The sequence below is a fragment of the Odontomachus brunneus genome, unplaced genomic scaffold (genome assembly GCF_010583005.1).
Source record: "Odontomachus brunneus isolate Ranch 3 - 2012 unplaced genomic scaffold, Obru_v1 Obru_scaffold_007, whole genome shotgun sequence".
NCBI lineage: Eukaryota > Metazoa > Arthropoda > Insecta > Hymenoptera > Formicidae > Odontomachus > Odontomachus brunneus.
In genome coordinates this window covers 1,357,586-1,377,112 of record NW_022639457.1, presented here as the reverse complement: position 1 = coordinate 1,377,112, position 19,527 = coordinate 1,357,586, and the positions used below count along the sequence as shown (strand labels likewise).

The 19,527-nt window shown below is 45.6% G+C and overlaps 2 protein-coding genes across 3 annotated transcripts in view; one reads left to right on the top strand and one right to left on the bottom strand.

Annotated features, from left to right (window-relative positions):
- The window catches only part of LOC116853900 (protein artichoke-like), a 202,093-nt gene that overhangs the window by 137,501 nt on the left and 45,065 nt on the right, over positions 1 to 19,527 (top strand). The gene's annotated exons all lie outside the window — the stretch shown is intronic.
- On the bottom strand, positions 5,067 to 9,038 carry LOC116853901 (maltase 1-like). Its single transcript, XM_032835232.1, has 2 exons — positions 7,765 to 9,038; positions 5,067 to 6,595 (listed from the first exon to the last, which is right to left on the bottom strand). The coding sequence occupies exons 1-2, from the start codon at positions 9,000 to 9,002 to the stop codon at positions 6,121 to 6,123; spliced, it is 1,713 nt and encodes a 570-aa protein (XP_032691123.1). The 5' UTR covers positions 9,003 to 9,038; the 3' UTR covers positions 5,067 to 6,120.

Sequence of the window (19,527 nt, the reverse complement as noted above, 5' to 3'; positions counted from 1 at the left end):
ATTGCATCTAACATATATTTCTTTGGACTTCATCCTTTATCTTTATTTCTAGAACATTACATCTTACTCTGGATGGCAAAATAATTTTAGATCTTTCAGTTTCTTCAATTGTTAACATAGATGAAATTATTATGAAATTATTATGAAATTATGCAATGGCTTATGAATAAATTGAGTTGTAAGACGTCTCTTAAGTTCAGATTTTACTAACTAAAAGGCAAGAGCTTCTATTCTTTTGCGTGAAGAATGAGTCATATCGAGCTGAAGATTAAGAAAGTTATTTTCATAAAAGTAACGTTAACAATACAGTGAGGTCACTGTAACCCTAGATGAAAAACAAATGCATATAATTCACAGCTGTTTACAAATAACTCGATGATCTTTTCTTCTGTCACACTGAAAATTGTTACTCGAAAGGCACTGAAGATATTAACGCCATACAGTGGATAGTTTAAGAATTACCACGAAGATAAAATTAGTTAGTACTCCATTGTACCGGTTACGGATTAAAAGATATTTCAGAGAGATGTCTAAAAAACATTTAGAAACATTTCTAAAATATCTTTGAAAGTTCCGCCATTTGTCGCTCCTGTTTCCGCTTAATACGCTTTCGGGCGAAAGAAAGAATAATCAAGGCGCTTTCTCGATCGTTTGTATCGTCTGTACGCGTTTGGCGGAGTACAATAGAGATCGACAGACTACGAGGATCGTTATTTCGAATTGTGTAACGCGCTGTATAAATCGTCACAATTTAATGCTTTGTTTTTTATCCAATTAATCCGATGTCGAGATAGTTTCCCTTTGCGGCGCACCTGAATACAAATCGACTACCGGGCGATGACTCTTATTGCAGAACGACACGACAAAAACGTGTGTTTCAAAAGAGTATCCGATACGCGCTGCATTGCGCGCATCCATTTGGCCGTGCCTCGTTTTTTTCTCCCTCCCTCTCTCCCCCTAACATTTATTTCCGTTCACACCGCTGGACGCGCGCGCGCACGCGTAACAATGTTCAGCGAATGCGCTAAATGCATGAGATATTTATAAATAGAAGTGGAAAAAGTGAACGCGCGCGCGTTATCATACACTGAAAATTCAGTCAATGATGCGTGAATAATATCGGTCGAAACAATGAAAATAAAATTCCATTCACGTCGCCCGCAGGCACACGCATCGCGTATGCGCTACACTATTACGCGAATGACAATTTTGTTAACGAATTGTGTTACTAGCAACAATCGCGTTACGCGCCCGGCCGTTCAGCCCCCTCGAATATCTCGCGAAGCGATATCGCTTTAATCTCATCGATGCGAACTTTGCGCCTGACACGAATAAAGAAAAAAAGTTCTCAGCGTCTCTTGAATCATGGACCCTCTCCCTCCCCTTCCTTTTTAAACGTTAATATTATTTCGTTGCAATTCATCAAACGGACCCTGAAATTTCTTCATACGAGGAATAGACAGTTTACTGATGCAAAATGTTTTGTCGCAAACGCAGGAGGGTTCATATTATACATATTGTATTCGACAAGTGTCTCCTCTTTTCATTTCCTCGCGTCTAATTAATAATTCGATAATTGATTCGTAATTAATAATTTCGTTTACAAGCGTATGGAAGAACTAATCCAGCCATTAATCATATAGCGGATGCATTATCGCCAAATTGAGAAGCTAATTAATACTTCTACGAGACACGTAGAATACAAGGCACGACTGATCGATAATTCGGGACGCTGAGGGACCGTCAGGCTTCATTCGCTCTTACTGACGATGATTCATTAACGATAAAGGACGAGCGGGCCGTACACGCCGCTATTTTTTATGATACCATTATGAAAAGCTTGCCTAATTCGGCCCGATGTCATTAACGTCTGCGATTCGGCGATAAATTATTCAGGATAATTGGATTCAGGGCGTGCATAAAATCCACTTAGTATATGGCGTCCATTCAGTAAGGGTAGTCGCGGCGCATGCACATAAAAAGAGAGGGAGGGCGGGCGGGCGAGCGGGCTAATGCTCGGACAGAGATTATTTTATGCAGCTCCACGTGATGGCGTGTTGTAAATCGAGGCTACAGCGCAATCAGCCATAGATAGCGCGCGGCGTTTAATAGTCGCCTACACACCGCGCCTAGCGAAATAGTATTATTCCGAAATGCTAATCTTCCCGTGAAGCTCGACGGCCGTGATGCTAAAAGTGACGTAAAATGCGTCGCGCCGTAACTCGAAGCACAATATACCACACATCGCTCTTTTACATCTCTCACGCTCATTCATTAATATTGTCTAACACGAGCGACACGCGACCGAACCGCTCAGATCCTTTCTTTGTTTCGCGTCTGTTGTAACAGCGACGAGGTTTATATCGAGTTTATATCACTGCGGGTCGAAGTAAAAGAATAATTGTCGCGATTATTTCACGGAGACCAGTTTTATATCCCACAAATGAATTTCCAAGTATTTCTTTTTTTCTCAACATATTACGCTCGCAGTCACAAAATTTCATGAAAAAGAAAAAAAACGAAGAATCTTTCACTCTGACTCGAAACTATCTCACTGACAATACATACGAAATGTTCCCTCTACGAACATTAACATGCATTTCGAGATTGTCGTTACATATTCCGCGTCTCATCTTCGCTATCCAGCGGTACTTGGGTAGCAATTGTTTCGCCCGTTGCTCCCTTTAGTCGCTCGACGGTTGCTCTCTAAAGAGGAAAAGAAAGAAAAGCTTTACAAAGGATTCGTCTGTGAATACGCTGACCTTTAACATGGCAGATTGCATTCGTACACTTCCTTGCATAATTAAGCGAAACGCGAAACAATTTTCCGCGTCGGCGAAGCGGACGCGCGTCTATGTTGTTACCGTCAGCAATTGCCTTGTACTTGCAATACGCACGACACTCGTGCGCGCGAGTGCGCATATATACAGGCGAACATTTTTCATTTATTCGAATACTCTTAAATATCAGAGAGGGAAAGAGAGAGAGAGAGAGAGAGAAGGAGAGAGCGCGTATGCTGAAAGCGAGGAAATACGCGAAGAGAATCGCTGCCGCCGCTGTTGATGCCGGAGTATCACGAGCCGCGTTTCGCTCGGACGTCCATTACCTGCGCTGTACAAAGCCAAAAGAGTAGGAGAAGCAAGAAGAAAGCGCAACTGAAAGAAAAACGAGCGTAGCGGCGAGTAAACAGGTAGAGAAGAGGAGGTGGAAAGGGGCAGTAAAGGCGGAAAGGGAGAGAGAATACGTGAATTAATTAAGAGTCTCTGAGTTACCGGTGAGTAAACAAGATACGACGGCGGCCGCCGCCGCCGCCGTCGCCGTCGCCGCCGAGGTTCCAGCACCGAATATCCGGTCGCGGTTGGTCGCGAACCATGAAGAAGAAGAGGAAGAAGAGGAAGAAAAACCTCGGAAGAAAGATAGCGGCGGTTGAAAATGCAAGCCGTTTCGCCGATCCGCGCGCATCCCGGCTGCCGCATATGCCCGTCGCACATGCACGTTATATGCACGATACACAAACGAAGCCGCCCTGCCTGCTGGTAGCGGGAGTGGCGCATCTCTTCTGGGCTGTCTTGGGGACGAGAGAGAAAGGTTGAGGGTGAGATGGTAGGAAAGAAGAGAGACAGACCGCGAGACAGAGAGGAGGTTGAAGAATGTGCACTCAGCGTGATTGGTGCAGCGCGCCGGTGCATAGTGCCGGCTGTCGGCATGAAAACTCGAGAATTTTCCCGACTACTCATGTGCACACGAGAGCGAGGACACGTGCACAAACCCGTCTCTCTCTCGCGGCCTGACGTCTTAGCCATTGTGATCGAACTATCGGCTTTCCCGCAGTAGATCTGTTTCCTTCCTCACGCGCAGCTCCGCTCCGCTCCACTCCGCTCTCTGCTCCTCCTGTCCTGCGCCACTGCGACGGAAAATACGAAAGTTTCCTCGCTGGCCCGCGTTGCGGTCAAGTATGAAGTGAATGTTGCATTTGTTGAATTTTGCATTATCAATCGGGATAAGGGTCCGCATCATGCGCGAGATGTGAATATATCTCAAGTTTTTGAGCATATAATTCGTGTCTCACATTGGCGCGTTACCAGCTGTGTTGATAGATTGTCACATCGATTCCTTCTTCGTCAAGTTTAATTGAATATCTGAGAGTCTTGCGTTTCATATCGCTTTGGGGATCTTTTAGCTTGTGCGAATGCACCTCGTCGGTGACATGCAGAAGAGGTTCTCGCGGCGTATTAATGATACCTGTAGATAAGGATGGCTCTCGAGCGACGTGAGTTTATCCCGTAAACGAAAGTGAGTAACGCAGGTAGAGTAACTCGCATCGTTGGAACATGAAATATGCAAAGGAATCGGCGCGAGAAGTGTGAGCTGACAAGATCCTGTTAATCCTTTTAGCGAGTACTACGCGTAATAAACTTTTTGATGTTTTTTATAACACTCAGTGTTATTTCGCTAAGCCGCTTTTGCAAATACATGAAATCGTAAATCAGACAGATGTCCAAATTCTGCTTGTCTTGCTATATTTGCCGAACGGCAAAGCGTATTCGTGTGCGCGGCGCGCAAGCGTACGTGTATCGGGATTTTGCAGATTTTCCAATAGCAAATAATATTCGGCGTGTCGCAGGCTACTCGTTTATTCGCATAGACATAAACAACAAACAGCGTAGTTGTGAGTTGTAATGTAAATCGGACTGGATAAAGTACCGTCGGTATTTGTCAAAGACTAATATTTATAGAGAGATCTCTCGCGCGCGCGCAAGCTGCCATTGCCATTGCCATCACCGCAGAGAATCAAACGTTATCGTGAAACATACAATACGTTCGCCATGCTATTATTTCCTGTCGTTTTACACTTCGTAAAGATATGCAGTATCCACTTTACGCCCGCGAGAATCATCATTATCCGTGATAGATGAAATATGAAGCTATATGTCTTTTACCCCTATCGAAAAAAATATCGTAAATACGAATTCGTACCGGACTTGAAAACACGGAACTTTCTAGTTAAAACAGGTTTCCATGTTTTCTTTTTATTTTTTTGCAGATATATATAACTTTATTCATTCTTCTCTTCCTAATATTTTTATTTATTTTCTTTGATACAGAAATTTATATTTGGTACGGCACATACTAAGTAGATATGCGAAATCGATGATCTAAATCAAATCAAGTTTTCATAGTCTAGGTCATTCCAAAGTTATGTTTTAGATCGTTGAATTTTCGTCTTATATATGTTTTTCACATTTTTATTACTGCAATTTTTATTGCTGACATAAAATAGATAAAACTTATACCTTTTTTTATCGTACTATCGCACGTGACTCAAAAAAACCGTACAAAAAATGCGGAATAAAATAATCATTATTTATTCCAATATTCTCTTTCATTGCTTTTTCAATTAACAGTTTTTGACTGCGGCATTAACTTTTATAATGGTCCTTGGAACTCAAGGTCACGAAGATAAGATTTGAGTCAAGCACAATAATAAATTTTGTCTTGGACAAAAACCGCTGAATAATAACGAATCTTTATTTGTTAATAGCTTTTTAATAAATCATGACTACCAAGTAAAAACTTTTTGTGTTATTCAGAATCATCAACCTCATAATATATATTCACCGAAGATGGCCACAAATTGAACATTTACCGAAATTAATTATCGTGATAACGCGGGAACCCCGATAATTCGAGTATCCAATCGATATTATTACGCAACGCGTAATTCATGCTGTTTTTCTACTCCATTACACGAGAAAAGAACTTTCTACTTTCAACTTGGATGAAATTTATTTTGTTGGATAATGAAATTTGGTACAAGTACACAGAAACGAGCAAACTTATCGTCGATCTTAAGTGCTATCGCAATATTTAATCCCCCTCATCGAAATGAGTCGCCGACGGCATGCCGGACGTCAAAGGATCGCTCGCTTATTTACAAAATATACATCCCCACGTTTGTTCATGTTCAATCCATTCACATCCGTCGCTCTCGTTCCCACAAGACGATCCGCCAGCGGTAAACCAGCACACGTCGCTATGGTACACGTACAGTTGGACAAACCTCGTGTTAACGGGGACACAGTTAACCGGGAGAACGCGCTCGAGATAGGCGAGAATTTACTAAAGCAAATCCACCGTGGCGAGCACAACAGAGGCCGAGGCGGGCACGGTGATGCGAGTCGTGTCGACGCGCGATCCTGCGAGCAGCTTGGAGTGCACGCTGGGCGCATAGACGATCAGCTGCTCCGGAATATTCATCCAGGTCCTGGCGTCGACGGTGAGCGGCGCATCGGCGAAATTAACCATGAGCGCCACGACGGAGCTGCCGTGTCGTCGCACCACTCCGAGAATCTTCTCGGCGACCAAAACGGTCTGGAGCGTGCCTCGCTCGATGACGGGCTTCCGCTTCAGCCGCGCCAAGGACTTGAATACTTTGTAATGCGACACGGCCGCGGTCTTCTGCGCCGCCAGATTCAGGGTCTTATAATTGTCGTGGACCGGCAGCCAAGTCTTGGTGCTCGTGGAGAAACCGGCGCTCGTGCTGTTGTCCCATTGGAAAGGCGTTCTCTCTGGATCCCGCGACTTCAGTTGATACCTAAAAACACGACGACGCTCGTTTAGTTCAGTCAGTTTTTTTGTTGATTCAATCAGAATATTTCTGATTAAATCGGCAAAGAAAGCGTTTCACCGATAATCAACTGTTCATTGATTTTCAATGGAAACATTGCCGCTTCACTGCTCCGTCTTATATCTCGCTCTGATTGTGTGTGTGTGATCAATGGAAGTAAGACTTCACTACAGAATCTTTAGTACACAAATCTGTTATACGTTGTACGAAATCCAACTTTCCGCGCTTATGGTGATGGAATCAACGGCTTGCGAAATGCAATTTGCGTGCGAAAGCACTGTCTATGTTTGCAAACTGCATGAATAATGGTAACACTCGCTATTATTAACTGATCATTTCGGCGAGATTTTATTACTGTATTTGTTGTATTTATATCTGCATAATCAGTATAGTATCAAGTACAGCATCTCAATGAGAAATACACTGACTGTACTTTAAAGAGTAATCACTACACTAAGAAAAAATGTATTGGTATTTATACCTATGATCACATAGAGAAATAATTATATAGATTATGGTCAAGAGAAAGCTATTTTTTATTAAATTCTACTAAAACATTAATAACCTTATATGCATGTTACTACTGCTATTTCCGTGTTAAAACAACAAAACATCTGATTAGGGCCAAAAATAACTATAATTTTAGTTAGATCAATCATTTTTTCTCTCTCAGTGTGTAAGGAATACAGGCAGTAAAATTTTTGAAGAGCTAAAAAATCTTTAACCCTTTACCCTTTACCCTTTTGAAAGGTGGTTTGATAAGAGTAAAAAGAAAAACTCATTTTACCGTGGATTTTTCTTCTTTTGCTAAATTTTTTTTACGTATTTGCCAAATTTTTTCCGCGTTTGAATAAAATTATAGAACACCATTTTTGAGCTATACAGGAGCTTTTGAAAAATTTCACGTGAAACTCATACTCGGTGGCCAATAATTGGCCAAAGAAAGATAGCTCGCTCTGCGTTTAACGGTCAAAATTATTAATTGAACGGGAGAGACGGAAATTTGTAGAGAGATTTGTGTTAAATACGCGCGTGTACACAAATGATATGTACGGATTTGGATACGGTTCCAAATCTATCGCGTTACCTAACGATACGAGAACGTGATTCGTATTCATCGGTAGCTGCGATAGTACCTGTCGGGGCCGGCGTTGCATCCGGCGGGATCCACCGTTTCCTCGTACGTGAACGGTCGGTCGACCATGCCGATCTCGTCGCCGTTGTAAATCACGCTCACGCCGGGCAAGACGGTCGCCAACATGGAGAGCTGGTCAGCCCGCTTCACGCCGAATCGCGAGGCCGCTCGATGGTTGTCGTGATTGCCCACCACCCAGTTCGCGACGTACGCCGCGTTGTTAGGTATGTTGTTGATCCAATTATCGATCATTAGCTTGAAATCGGCCGCGCTGGACTTGTTGTTGAGGTCGGCGATGAACATGAAGTTGAAGGGTACGTTCGAGCCCGACGTGTAGAACAGCATGGTGAGATTGAGGTCCGTGTAGGCTTCGGTCATGATCATCTTCGTGTCGGCGGCCTTGGAATGATTGTCCAACACCTGTCGCCACGATTGGAGAATGTCGTAAGTCTCGAGTAGATTCTTCGTGTAGATGTGATCCAAGATGTCGTAGTCGTCGTCCGGCAAGCCGGACACGTTTCTTCGGGGCTCGTCCAGGAAACGGGCGTCCTCGTATAAGTGATTGATAGCATCGATGCGGAAGCCCTCCACGCCCCGATTCATCCAGAATTTCAGCACGTTCTTCATCTCTTGCTGCAGCGCGACGCTGCGGTAGTTGAGATCCGGCTGACCGACGGCGAATTGGTGCAGGTAATACTGTTTACGCGTCGGATTCCACTCCCAGGCGGAGCCCTGAAATACGCTCAGCCAGTTGTTCGGCGGCTTCCTAGTGCCGTTTACCATCTTACCGTCGCGCCACACATAGTACTCGTCGTATGGCTTGATCCGTTGGACGCTCCTCTTGAACCACTCGTGCTCGTGCGAGCTATGATTCGGCACGAAGTCGAGGATCACCTTCAACCCGAGGGACTTGGCCTTCGCTACGAGCCGGTCGAAGTCGACCAGAGTGCCGTAAACCCTGTCGACGTCGGTAAAATTGGCGATGTCGTAGCCGAAGTCCACCTGCGGGCTCGTATAGATCGGTGACAACCATAACGCGTGGGCCCCGATGTCCGCGATGTGCTCGAGCTTACTCGTGATGCCGTTCAAGTCGCCTATGCCGTCGCCATTGCTATCCTTGAAACTCCGAGGGTAGATCTGGTACACCAGACTGTTCTTGTACCAATCTTTGTTCGCCTTCTGAACCGACGAGGCGGCCAGAACGGCCAACGCTACGACTGATACACACGAGCGAAGCATCGCGACTTGTTTTCTCGATCGTCGATCGCGGCGCGGTTTTATACCTTGCGACATGCGCGTCTGTAAAAAATTCACAACAACAGATGCGCCGTTGGAATATTATCATTTCTTAAGTTAAGATAAGCTCAGCTCAGATAAGCGCCGCTGCTACCTGCTTCCGGAGTTTATCGATTGATCATTAACGCGTGATAACTGATATTTTTCACATCTTCAATATCAACTGATATCATTTCGCTTCACGCGACACGTGTATATATCGCTTCGTAGTATTCGATATTTGCTCACGGCGATAAAAATAAATTACAGAAATGAGAAAAATGAATAAAGTAAAAAATTGAAAAAAGCTTGGTAATAACAACCAAGTCTGGGTAGTAGTTAACTAATGCTTTGGTGAGATAGTTTTAACCCTCTGCTGACAATGTAAAGTTGTGAACATATCCAACAACGTGTGTTTAGGGTCGGATCCGACCCCGACGTTGTTAGCAGAAGATTATATGTGTGGATGAATATGGTCAAAGAATTTTGTAAATATTGTATTAACAAATAATCTCAGCAAAATTTGTCATCTGTTGCCAAGACTTGCTATTTCTTGTTAAGACTTGATGGCTATTTATATGCGACACGTGTCGTCAAACAATTTTTTAAATAAAATTACATTGTTTAGTAATATTTACCACATTGCGTGATAAATATACAAAATGGCCAAATACTCTGATAAAATAGTCAAGCCATTTAATAATTATTGCGTAATTATTTGATATTATTTTCCAGACCAATTAATTGGTTCAATCAAATGAAAAATTTGTTTTACTAATTATTTTGTAATTATTAAAAAAGAGACGATTGGATACCAATCACCAAATATTGCACTGAAACGCTCAACTTCATGCTTATTAACGAGATTTTTCTTTCAGCGCATATGGAAAAAATGTCAGCACGTGTAACTGAATGGGGATCAGATGAAAAACTCACTGACAAGAAATAATATCTCCGTTACCGCGACCGAAAGCATTCGCCTGGACATTCAGTTGCGTTAGAACTCGGTTGAGATAACTGAGAGCAATTGGCCGAGCAGAAATCTCCTACGGGAATCTTTCTGTTCCTACAAACGAGTTTTTCGCCTGGTCCCCGGTTAACAGAACATTCAGCTACACCAACGGAATTGTTCTTTTGCGTGAGCGTATGATAATCAGCTTAGCGCAAAACGTTTGTCATACTTGTCAAATGACATTGCAAACGGAATTACTCAGCCACGTAGTGTCTAGCAATTTTAATGAATGACATGGATTATAATCGACTACTGACCAGATCTCATCATTTTCTTCGCGATAACTGAATCAGTATCTCCCTAATTAATGGTGATTACCAAATCTTCTCTCTTGTGTGCGAAGCACGAAAGAGAAATCGTCGAAAGATCCTTCATCTCGTTATCATCATTCGATCTTTGCGAGATTATTCCGTCGGAACACATAGACTGTACGACACGCAGAGATGTACAACGCGATAAGCTGACGCAACATTTGCTCGAGTAATCGTTACTCAGACTTGGCTCCGCGCACAATCGATACTATTCCATAAAACATATCTCACGTGTGTGCCGGCGCGTGTTTCATGTATCGTTCATAAGACAATCTCGCATTTCAAATTTTAGAATAATACCACGCCAGCCACAGATTTCGCCCACTCCGTGCAGAGGCGCCTACAGCGAAACACTGACATGCGCCTTGCCGCGCGTGCATCGACGTGCAGAGGAATCGATTTCGCGGAATCGCACGGCGCGCGCGTTATTATAACTCGTTCTTAGACAGGAAGAGATTTGCAGTTTCCTGCGAAAAGTACCGACCTCGTAACCACGCGCGCCATATAACGCCGACTCCTGCTCGACGATAAGATTTTTCGACTCCCCCCCTCCCCATACCCCTTCCCAACACGCTCGGTCGCGTTTGAAAAATGGCAAACATCCAGACCCGCACCATCTCGCGTGTGCGAGGCGTTTATGCGTGTTAGCCTCGTAACTGTTATCGCGGCCTACGCCTAATTATACAGGTGGCTCGCCGCGCGACTTTCTTGCTTTCTTACGCGGCGGCGCCGGCGACGTGGCGAGGATCAATTTAATCTTTGCACGGCCGTCGAGCTTTCTATTGAGAATAAATTCGCCATTACCGCGAACTATATCGCGGACATCGTTGCAGAATTTTTTTTTCCTCCCTTTCTTTTTTTCTTCAATCCCCCGCAGGCCATTTTTCATCCTATCCGCGCCGCCCCTCGCGCGCCTAGAATATTCGAGAGAGCGCGGTATGATAATTCCGCGCCTCCTGCCTCTCTAAAATTCAATGGTGATACCCGTGGAAGTAAACTTCGTACCGTAATATAATATAAAGCGTCGTCATTCAACATCCCTCGCGTGGAAGTTGCATTGTACAGGCCGCGGCGATAATCTCGGCACGATCGGAGTGAGAATAATTTCTCGGGAAAAAAGAAAAGCCGAAGTGATGTATTCTCGTGCGCTCTGGATGAGAACAGTGTTCTATCTCCACGTGACGACCCCTCACAATATAAAACTCCTCCTCGCTCGTGTTCTTATTCGACGTTTGAAAAACGGCAGATAAATTGAGCAGACAACAACGCGGCGTGCGAACCTACCTTGTGCGCGCACGCGCGTCAATGAAAAATTTACGCGCTTCACCCGCGCAGATCTCTGGCATTACTGAAAGTAACACACGCACACAGACTCGGAGTGATTTCGCACTCGAAGCTCGCACGATAATTGCACGATAATTCTCGCTGGACGTGAATACACGAGAGAATAAGAGACCCGCATCTTTATTCACGTAGAAAACGTGCTGGTAATATTTCTGACTATTGCAGAAAGATTTACCCGGTCTATCTCTCTTTTCTATAAAGTCTCGACAAAACTGGCCCTTTGAATTTCTATTTTCTTTCGTTCTTACACTCGACATGGTCGGATACACTAGAACGTTCCACTCCGAGGAAGAGGCTTGCGCATTTTCTTCATGATTCTTTGACATATTCCATCGCAATGTTCACATTCGAAGTAAAGCGCTTGTGTTCCTCCGCTCCAGTCAATAAAGTCAGCAGGCAGAATAGAGGGTTATCCTGTTATGGAACAACGGAGTGCGCGTTGCAGCGTGATACCGAAGCGCGCGCGCGCGCGCGCGAGAGAGAGAGAGAGAGAGAGGACGCGGAGAAGGGAGGGAGGGAGAGAAGGATGGATGGTGCAATTGCAAATCTGCGTAATTGGGTCTGTTGTCGAAATTTCTATTCGATCCCATCGAACTCTGAATATGAGGAAAATTTGAATAAAGATACGAAAAATCGTGCGGCGTGAACTGTGCGGGGAATGTGAGAAAGTAATAAAGCGGCTACGTGTAAATTGGTCGCAGATTAAAAGCGCGGGCTTTGAAGAACACAGCCGACGTAAAAGCGCGTTTTGTGGGATAATTTACAGTTACGAATGCAGCGACACGGTCGGGAAATATTACCGTCAGCAAGAATTCTCATACGGTCGCCACCCAGCTTTGTCTGCGGGTGTTATTTATTCGGGGTAATTTTCTTTCGTGGCTTATGGCCAACTTAATTCATTCATTATCCGGACGGACGCGCGATAAAGACAATTTCGCCGAGATGATACATCACTCTCATTAGGGTTTCCGTTATTCCCACTGCTGACTTCCGACTTCTCAAATTTATCAAAATTTCAGTTTCGTCTCGCGACATTATTTATCAACGTTTCCGCGCCGGCGGTATCGGTATCGCACCTCCGGGGAGATATTTTCACGCACAAACGCTTCGTCTTCATTCGATTAACCTTATGAAAGCGCGCGCACACTTCTGATGATGATACGTATCAATTTATTTTCAGTGCGCGTGCGCACACACACTCAAACTGACTGACGAAATTTTGATAATTCAACAAAATACTAATGCCCGCAACACAAATGATTTGTTGATACGGGGCAGCAAATTACCCCGAAACAAGTGAATTATTACTTTCAATTTGCTGCTCCAAGCAACACTTCTGCAATAGAGACACAACTAACCCAAGTAAACGAGAACAAATGCGATTTATATCTCAGGCAATGCATGTTTGTTAAGGCTCTTTGTATATACCTCGCTGGCCATGTCGGATTTGTGACGTCAGAAACGAGGAATGACATGCTGACGTCAGTTGCGTGCTGCTTCTGAATAAACGTACATATGGACGAAAAAGCATTTGAGATTGCTTTAGCACACTTGTAAAATTGTCCGAAAGGTTTCCTTTTCCCCTGATGACCAATAAATAATAAATGATGAGATGAAGCATATGAAAGAATGAAACGAGTCTATTTTGTCTGTATGCCTTATTTCACCATTTATTATACGACTGTTTATTAATTGTCAGAGGAGTAAGGGATACCTTTCAGACAATTTTACAAACATACTCAAGCAGTCTCAGAGGTCTATATTTATTATTATTATCTTTATGAAAAATAGCACGTAGCTTTCGTCAGTATGTCGTTCCTCGCTTCTAACGTCACAAATTCAACATGGCCGCGGCGGTACAAGAAGCCTTAAGATGACAAATGATGAGAAGATGATTGGCAACGACAACTGTGTTCGATCTGCTCCCCTAACGATCATCAAACGGCGAAAGTGCGTTTGTTCTGATAACTGAAAGAGTTTTCTTAGTGCAAATACAACACTAGCGATGCATTAACCGCCGCTGAATTATCACGAAGAAATCACTGAACCGAGCCGCGTTATGGCCACAGAAAACACGCGAATTAACGACGCGAACGTTCCGCGATGCAAATTACAGTTGACGGTTTGCTTGAATTAGTGGAGGGGAATCAAAACGCGATCATTCTGATCCCTCAAAAAATGATAACCATTCGCGTCCTCTCGTGACGACAGCCAATTTCCGCTGCTCGCTTGCTCGCTCATCGACACACCCATCATTTAATTAAAGCGAGCCCGCGCGCGTTATCAGAGCTCGAGCTCGATTTGCCGCTCGCGCCTCTCTCTCTCTCTCTCTCTCTCTCTCTCTCTCTCTCTCTCTCTCTCTCTCTACAACGTGGCCGACGCGACATTATAAGTCAATCCTCGAAATCCAAGATCTCGCTTGTTCACGGTTGCGCGAGCACCTCGCCTCGGAGCTTCCTGGGCGGGAACTGGCACAGTCGGTGTAACGAGGCCACCTTATGTCAGCCACCCTCGCGGCGCGACGGGGTAGTCAAACAAGCTCCTCGCAGTTTACGGCCGTAATTAACTTCCCAGGTTATTAGCCCTCATTCGCGGCGCGCCGGCGTGCCCCGGGATTCGGTCCCGACGGCCTTCCTCTCGCAGCTCTGAGTCCACCGACTATCCTCCTCCGTCCAGCTGCATCGGCAAGTTTATCTCGCGAACTTTCGCGCAGAGGGATGGTCTTCGCGGAAGTTGCCGTCGGAGGTCTGATGGAAGCGCGGCAACTGACGCGCGACCGCTCGCCGTCGGCGATTCGCGCCAGGAGAGAAAGGGCGACAGGCGTTGCTGGCATTCGCGGCAAAAGTGTCCCACGTTCGTGACGGGCGATCGTCTCGTCGCGCTCTCCCGAGACTCTCCTCGGATCGATCGCAACGCACTTCAATCTGATTCGTATACTTCAGGAGCACCGAAGTCCCGATCGACCGAGCTGTGCACCGTACGGCCGAGATTTGCCGGATTAGGGCGAATGAGGACACGGGATTCTTCAGTTTACCTTCAGTTTACCTACACGCTCCTGGATCTTATCTAGGACCGCCCTCCTCCCCCCTCCTCGGTATCTCTTTCTTCCTTTCTCTCTCTCGCTTTCTCACTTCTATTCCGACGACGGCATCTGTTGCGTCCGCGGACGATCGTCGACACGGTAGCGCATTCTTTTAAAATTCGTGACATTCCTTCTATTTGCAGCGCAAACTTTCGTATCTAGATTTCTCGGCCCGAAGTACATTTCGTCGACCAACTTCGAATATACTCGAGGAGAAGGTCGCTGGCACCGGTATCTTAATGTAATTTCGAGGAATTCTTCGCGTTGCCTGCCGCGTTGCTTGTTCTTGTCGGGGCAGGGCAGAAACTCGAGGAGAACGATTTGACGAATCGATACGGCTTCGCGCGGCTAATCGACCAGCCGTGCGCGCGTCAATTATTCGAGTCCGACCGGAAGCCGCGAATGTTCAGCGGCTTCGACGCGCATTAATTGTCGACGTGATAAATATGGCGTGAGCGCATGCCTTGACTGAATTAACTCGTGTGTTCTTTGTGCGGTGGCGAGATTGCCGCCAGCGGCGCGATTGCTCCGCTGTAAATGGTGATCTCATGCGAATGAATCGACAAACGCGAGCAACGACGGAAATGAAAAGAAACGCGTTTCGCGGATTCAGCCGAACGCATTTTCGCCCGGAGGAGTAACCGCGCGTTCCTATTGTCAATGTTTCATACGGACACGCAGCGGCGGAAATTGTCGTCGCCGAGCGTCTGTGCTGGAGCGTTTTTCCGTCCGCTGCGGCGACGCAGGAACGCGGGCAAGGCAGCAAACACACAGTGCACTCCAGCGCTAACGACATTTAAGGGCCCGACGGGTATTAGCTCTTTCGTAAACCCGCGGCATTGTACGTCGCGATAATGGCGCACGTTACACATCCAGGAGATTACCGCGTGATGCACGCGTCCGCGCGAACGTTAGCCGGCGCAACGAGTATTACGTACCGCCAATGTTTGTCGAACTCGCGAGAAGTAATTCGGGAGAACTCCCGCTTTAATTCCGTAATGTAATCGATATTATACGCGAGCCGGCGGAACCTCGAGCTCGTTCGCTCGCACGCCCGAGTTGAAGGAGTTACAGAAAGCTAAAGAGAGAGATATTTCTGATTTCCCCTCATGTCCGCTGTAAAGCCAGACGTGACTTTGCGACCAACTCGCTCGGCCGCTGCACAGCGGCCGGCTATACCACGGTTCTTTAAAACTTTGCTCACAACCGGACGGATACCTCGGCAGAGGCGCGCCGCGATGTAAGTAATTCAAAGCCGCGGATCAAGTTCTGGGGAGATCCTTCACTCGTTCGTGCTTCCTCTTCCCTTTTCTTTCTTTATTTTTCTTTCCTCTCTCTCTTTTTTTTTTTGCTATAATTATGCGCCCGACCAACAAAGGGCAGTAGACCGGTCGTCGTCTCTTTCCGTCCGTGAAATACGGGAAGTCTCTCTCTCTCTCTCTTTCTCTCCCCGGTCGGTCGACGTCGTCGACTCCCTTTGGAAACTTTGCCGAGTCCCGATGTAAACGACTCCGAGGCACTGTCTGGCACCTCATTACACAACTACCGCGCGCACTCTTCCCGTCGTAAAGGGAAGCCGGAAACTCCTGCGAGAGGAGGGAGGTGAGAAGACGACGGATAGGGTGTCCGCGGAAGGCGCTGCCTCTGGATGCTCTGTGAGCTTCGCTGTGTGGAAACGCCGACGGAAACTGATTTCGCGAGGCCAAGGCGTCCGGTGACGAGGACGTCGAATATAACTTCAGGATGTAACGCCCTATCGCGTGCGCACGCGAAACGACAGGGAAAAACGCGAAAAGGGAAAACGAGGGGCGACGTGTGCGTGTGAGCATGCCGCGGGGCACCGCTCAATTTCGCTCAAAGAGTCGCTTTCATCGGTACTTCATCGCGCAATTAACCGCTCGATTCAATTGCACGAGAAGGAATGTCGTCGACGCGAACGTTTCGCGAAATCCAATCGAACTGATCGATCCGCAGATATTCATTGTCCGCGAAAGACTCTTCAACGCGCACCTGCACGCGTGCTCTCGCCACTTTTGGACGCGTGAGGTAGAGGAAACCGGGGCTAGATGCCCTATATTTTAAAATTTTGAGATTATATAATTTCTCAAGCAACCAATTGTTGTGACTGACTGTGTAAACATGATAGAAGCAATCTTCTTCTATGTTTCAAGGCTCCTTATATCTCGCCAGCCATGTCGTGACATCAAAAGCGAAAAATGATATGTGTCGACGAAAATTTCGTGCCATTTCTGAGTAAAGATAAATATAAACGAAACAACATTTGAGATTGTTTGAACGCACTTGTAATATTATCCGAAAGGTATTCCTTTTCCTTGATAATCAATAAATTGTCGTATAAAAAGTGGTGAAACGAGATATGCAGAAAAATATACTCATTTCAGTATTTCGTCTCATTTCATCATTTATTATATGACTATTCACTGGTCGTCAAAGAGGAAAGGATAGTTTTCGGATAATTTTACAAGCGTGTTCAAGCGATCCAAGTGCTCTTTCGCCCGTATTTATCTTTATATAGAAATGACACGCGATTTTCGTCAGTGTGTCAATCCTCGTTTCTGACGTCACAAATCCGACATGGCCGCGGCGAGGTACAAGGAGCCTTAATGGCCTGTTAACCGTATATATTGTTTTGTAATAACCAAAAGTTGAGGTTTGGAGTCAACTTCTGTGCGTCCCGCATGTTGCAACTTGTAACGGGTGAAGACACGTCTGTTGTAATGCCGCGTTCTTACGAGCAGCATTCCGTGTCCCGCGTCTTATGTAGATGGACCTTTACGCGAGAGGCAAGGCTTACCTTCGCCGCCAGGTCGCTCCTATTCCTCGACCAATAGAAATAACCGATAACAGCCCGGAATGCGCTCCCGCGCGTTGAATGAAGTCGCGCGTGTTTACAGCCCGTGGCGTGGGGAAAACCTTTTCATCCGCGACGGTACTAGAGACGATAGGGAGTTGAAGCCTGCGGATAAGATCATGACGGCGCGCGAACCTCCGTGAATATCGAGTCACCAGGACGACAGGACCGTAGGATCGCGCTTTAAGTTAGCCGCCTACGATCTTTTGTGTCTTCACGCGCTCGTTGACTCGGAGAGGAAAAGAAGGAGAAGGAGGAAGAAGAAGAAGAAGAAGAAGAAGAAGAGGAACGACTCGGAGCGGGAAGAAAGGTGTAAGGCCGTGGGGCGCGATATATTTATGAGCCGCCGCGGCGGCGAAAAATGTTTCACGGCTCCCGGAGGATCGGCCCATTCACACACGGCGATGTGCTGATACGCCCGCGCTCGCTTATCCGCGCACAAGGAATGAGAATGCGCACGTGAAGAAAGAGAAAGAAAGAAAGAAAGAGAGGAAAGAAGAAAGGGAGAGAGAGAAAGAGAGGATGCGCAGCTTCCCTTCTCGTCGACGTGCGAAGCGCGCGGCGGTAACAAAATATTATTACATCAATCCAAACGTTTCATTACAGAAGCCCGACCGAACCGGAGGTTCCCGGTGACGCGCGTTGCAATCCTCTTGCGTCGCCGCGTAGGAGGAAGGATCGACGGGATGCATAAACCGCCCTCGGCGGAGGCATTCGCCGCGCAGCGATGCACCGCGCGTTACAGCTGTATCAACGATGAAATATCAGTCGGACGCGCGCGGAAAGCTAGAAAGAAAATATTTCCCTCGCGTCGCCGTCGGTGTTTTCTGCTTTTCTTTTTCTTTTTTTTTTTTGTTTTTTAACCACGACGCTCGCGCGGCAGCAACGAGGACAATTCCGTAGCGACTGTCGCGATTGAAATTTTATATGTCCGCAGCGTCTCGCCACTCGTGTCCTCCACGACGTGTTCTTCTTCATGCACGTTGATACCTAATGTGAGTAAGTGCATTGCGTTGGTTCGTCATGATTGATATTACCAGCAAGTCATAATTGATATTACCGGTAAGTCGGCAAAATAAAGACACACAAGAAACGGATATTGGAGTCGAAAAGTTCGATGCAATTTTCAATAATCCCTCGACGGCGCAACGACCGCTCGACGTGGCTTCTTTTCTTGACCCAATATCCACAGGTCTAAGAAATATTGCGAAATAATGATTTGATACTTAACGCGAGCGATCGCACCGTTCGTCTGTACGACCGATATTGCAAGCGATAAATCGGCAAAAAACAGTAGACAGAAGGTAGATATCGGGACGGTCGAAAAGTTCGATTTTCAATAATTCCCTGGTGCATTGGCCAATACGATAGATATACGCAAATGCTGCTAAAACATCGACAAAGTATCATAGAACAACGAAAATTCAGAAGACAAATAGTTTCCATTTTGCATCAGAATTCGACAAAAATTCTTTTCTTAGCTGAATATTTACGTATTTAAGAAATGGTGTAAAATAATGTTCTCTAATGCTTATATCACACTAGCAACTACATTTACGTTCGCGTTTACAATTGTCTCTTAACTAATTCAGTAGCCAGTAGCTCCTTTCTGATTGGTCGAAGGTATATGTGTAAGCGCAAACATGTGGTGAGCGTAAACCACAGACTTCTACATTATAAATCAGGCTGCTAACTTGAGAAATACATGGTTACGAAATCATACGTTATATAAAGAGTATGTTGATCAGATGATTAATGATGTGTAAATTAGATAGTCACGTCTGATTGGTTAAAAAATATGTGAAAATATCGACTATATTATCTAGTATCCATCACTTTCCCTTCGATACCACTTACATCACACATGT

Excerpts from the sequence above, each read along its gene's own strand:
- LOC116853901 (XM_032835232.1), bottom strand. The coding sequence starts at position 9,002 with ATGCTTCGCTCGTGTGTATCAGTCGTAGCGTTGGCCGTTCTGGCCGCC. Across the intron at positions 6,596-7,764 it reads TGCAACGCCGGCCCCGACAG|GTATCAACTGAAGTCGCGGG; the intron begins GTACTATCGCAG and ends TCGTGTTTTTAG.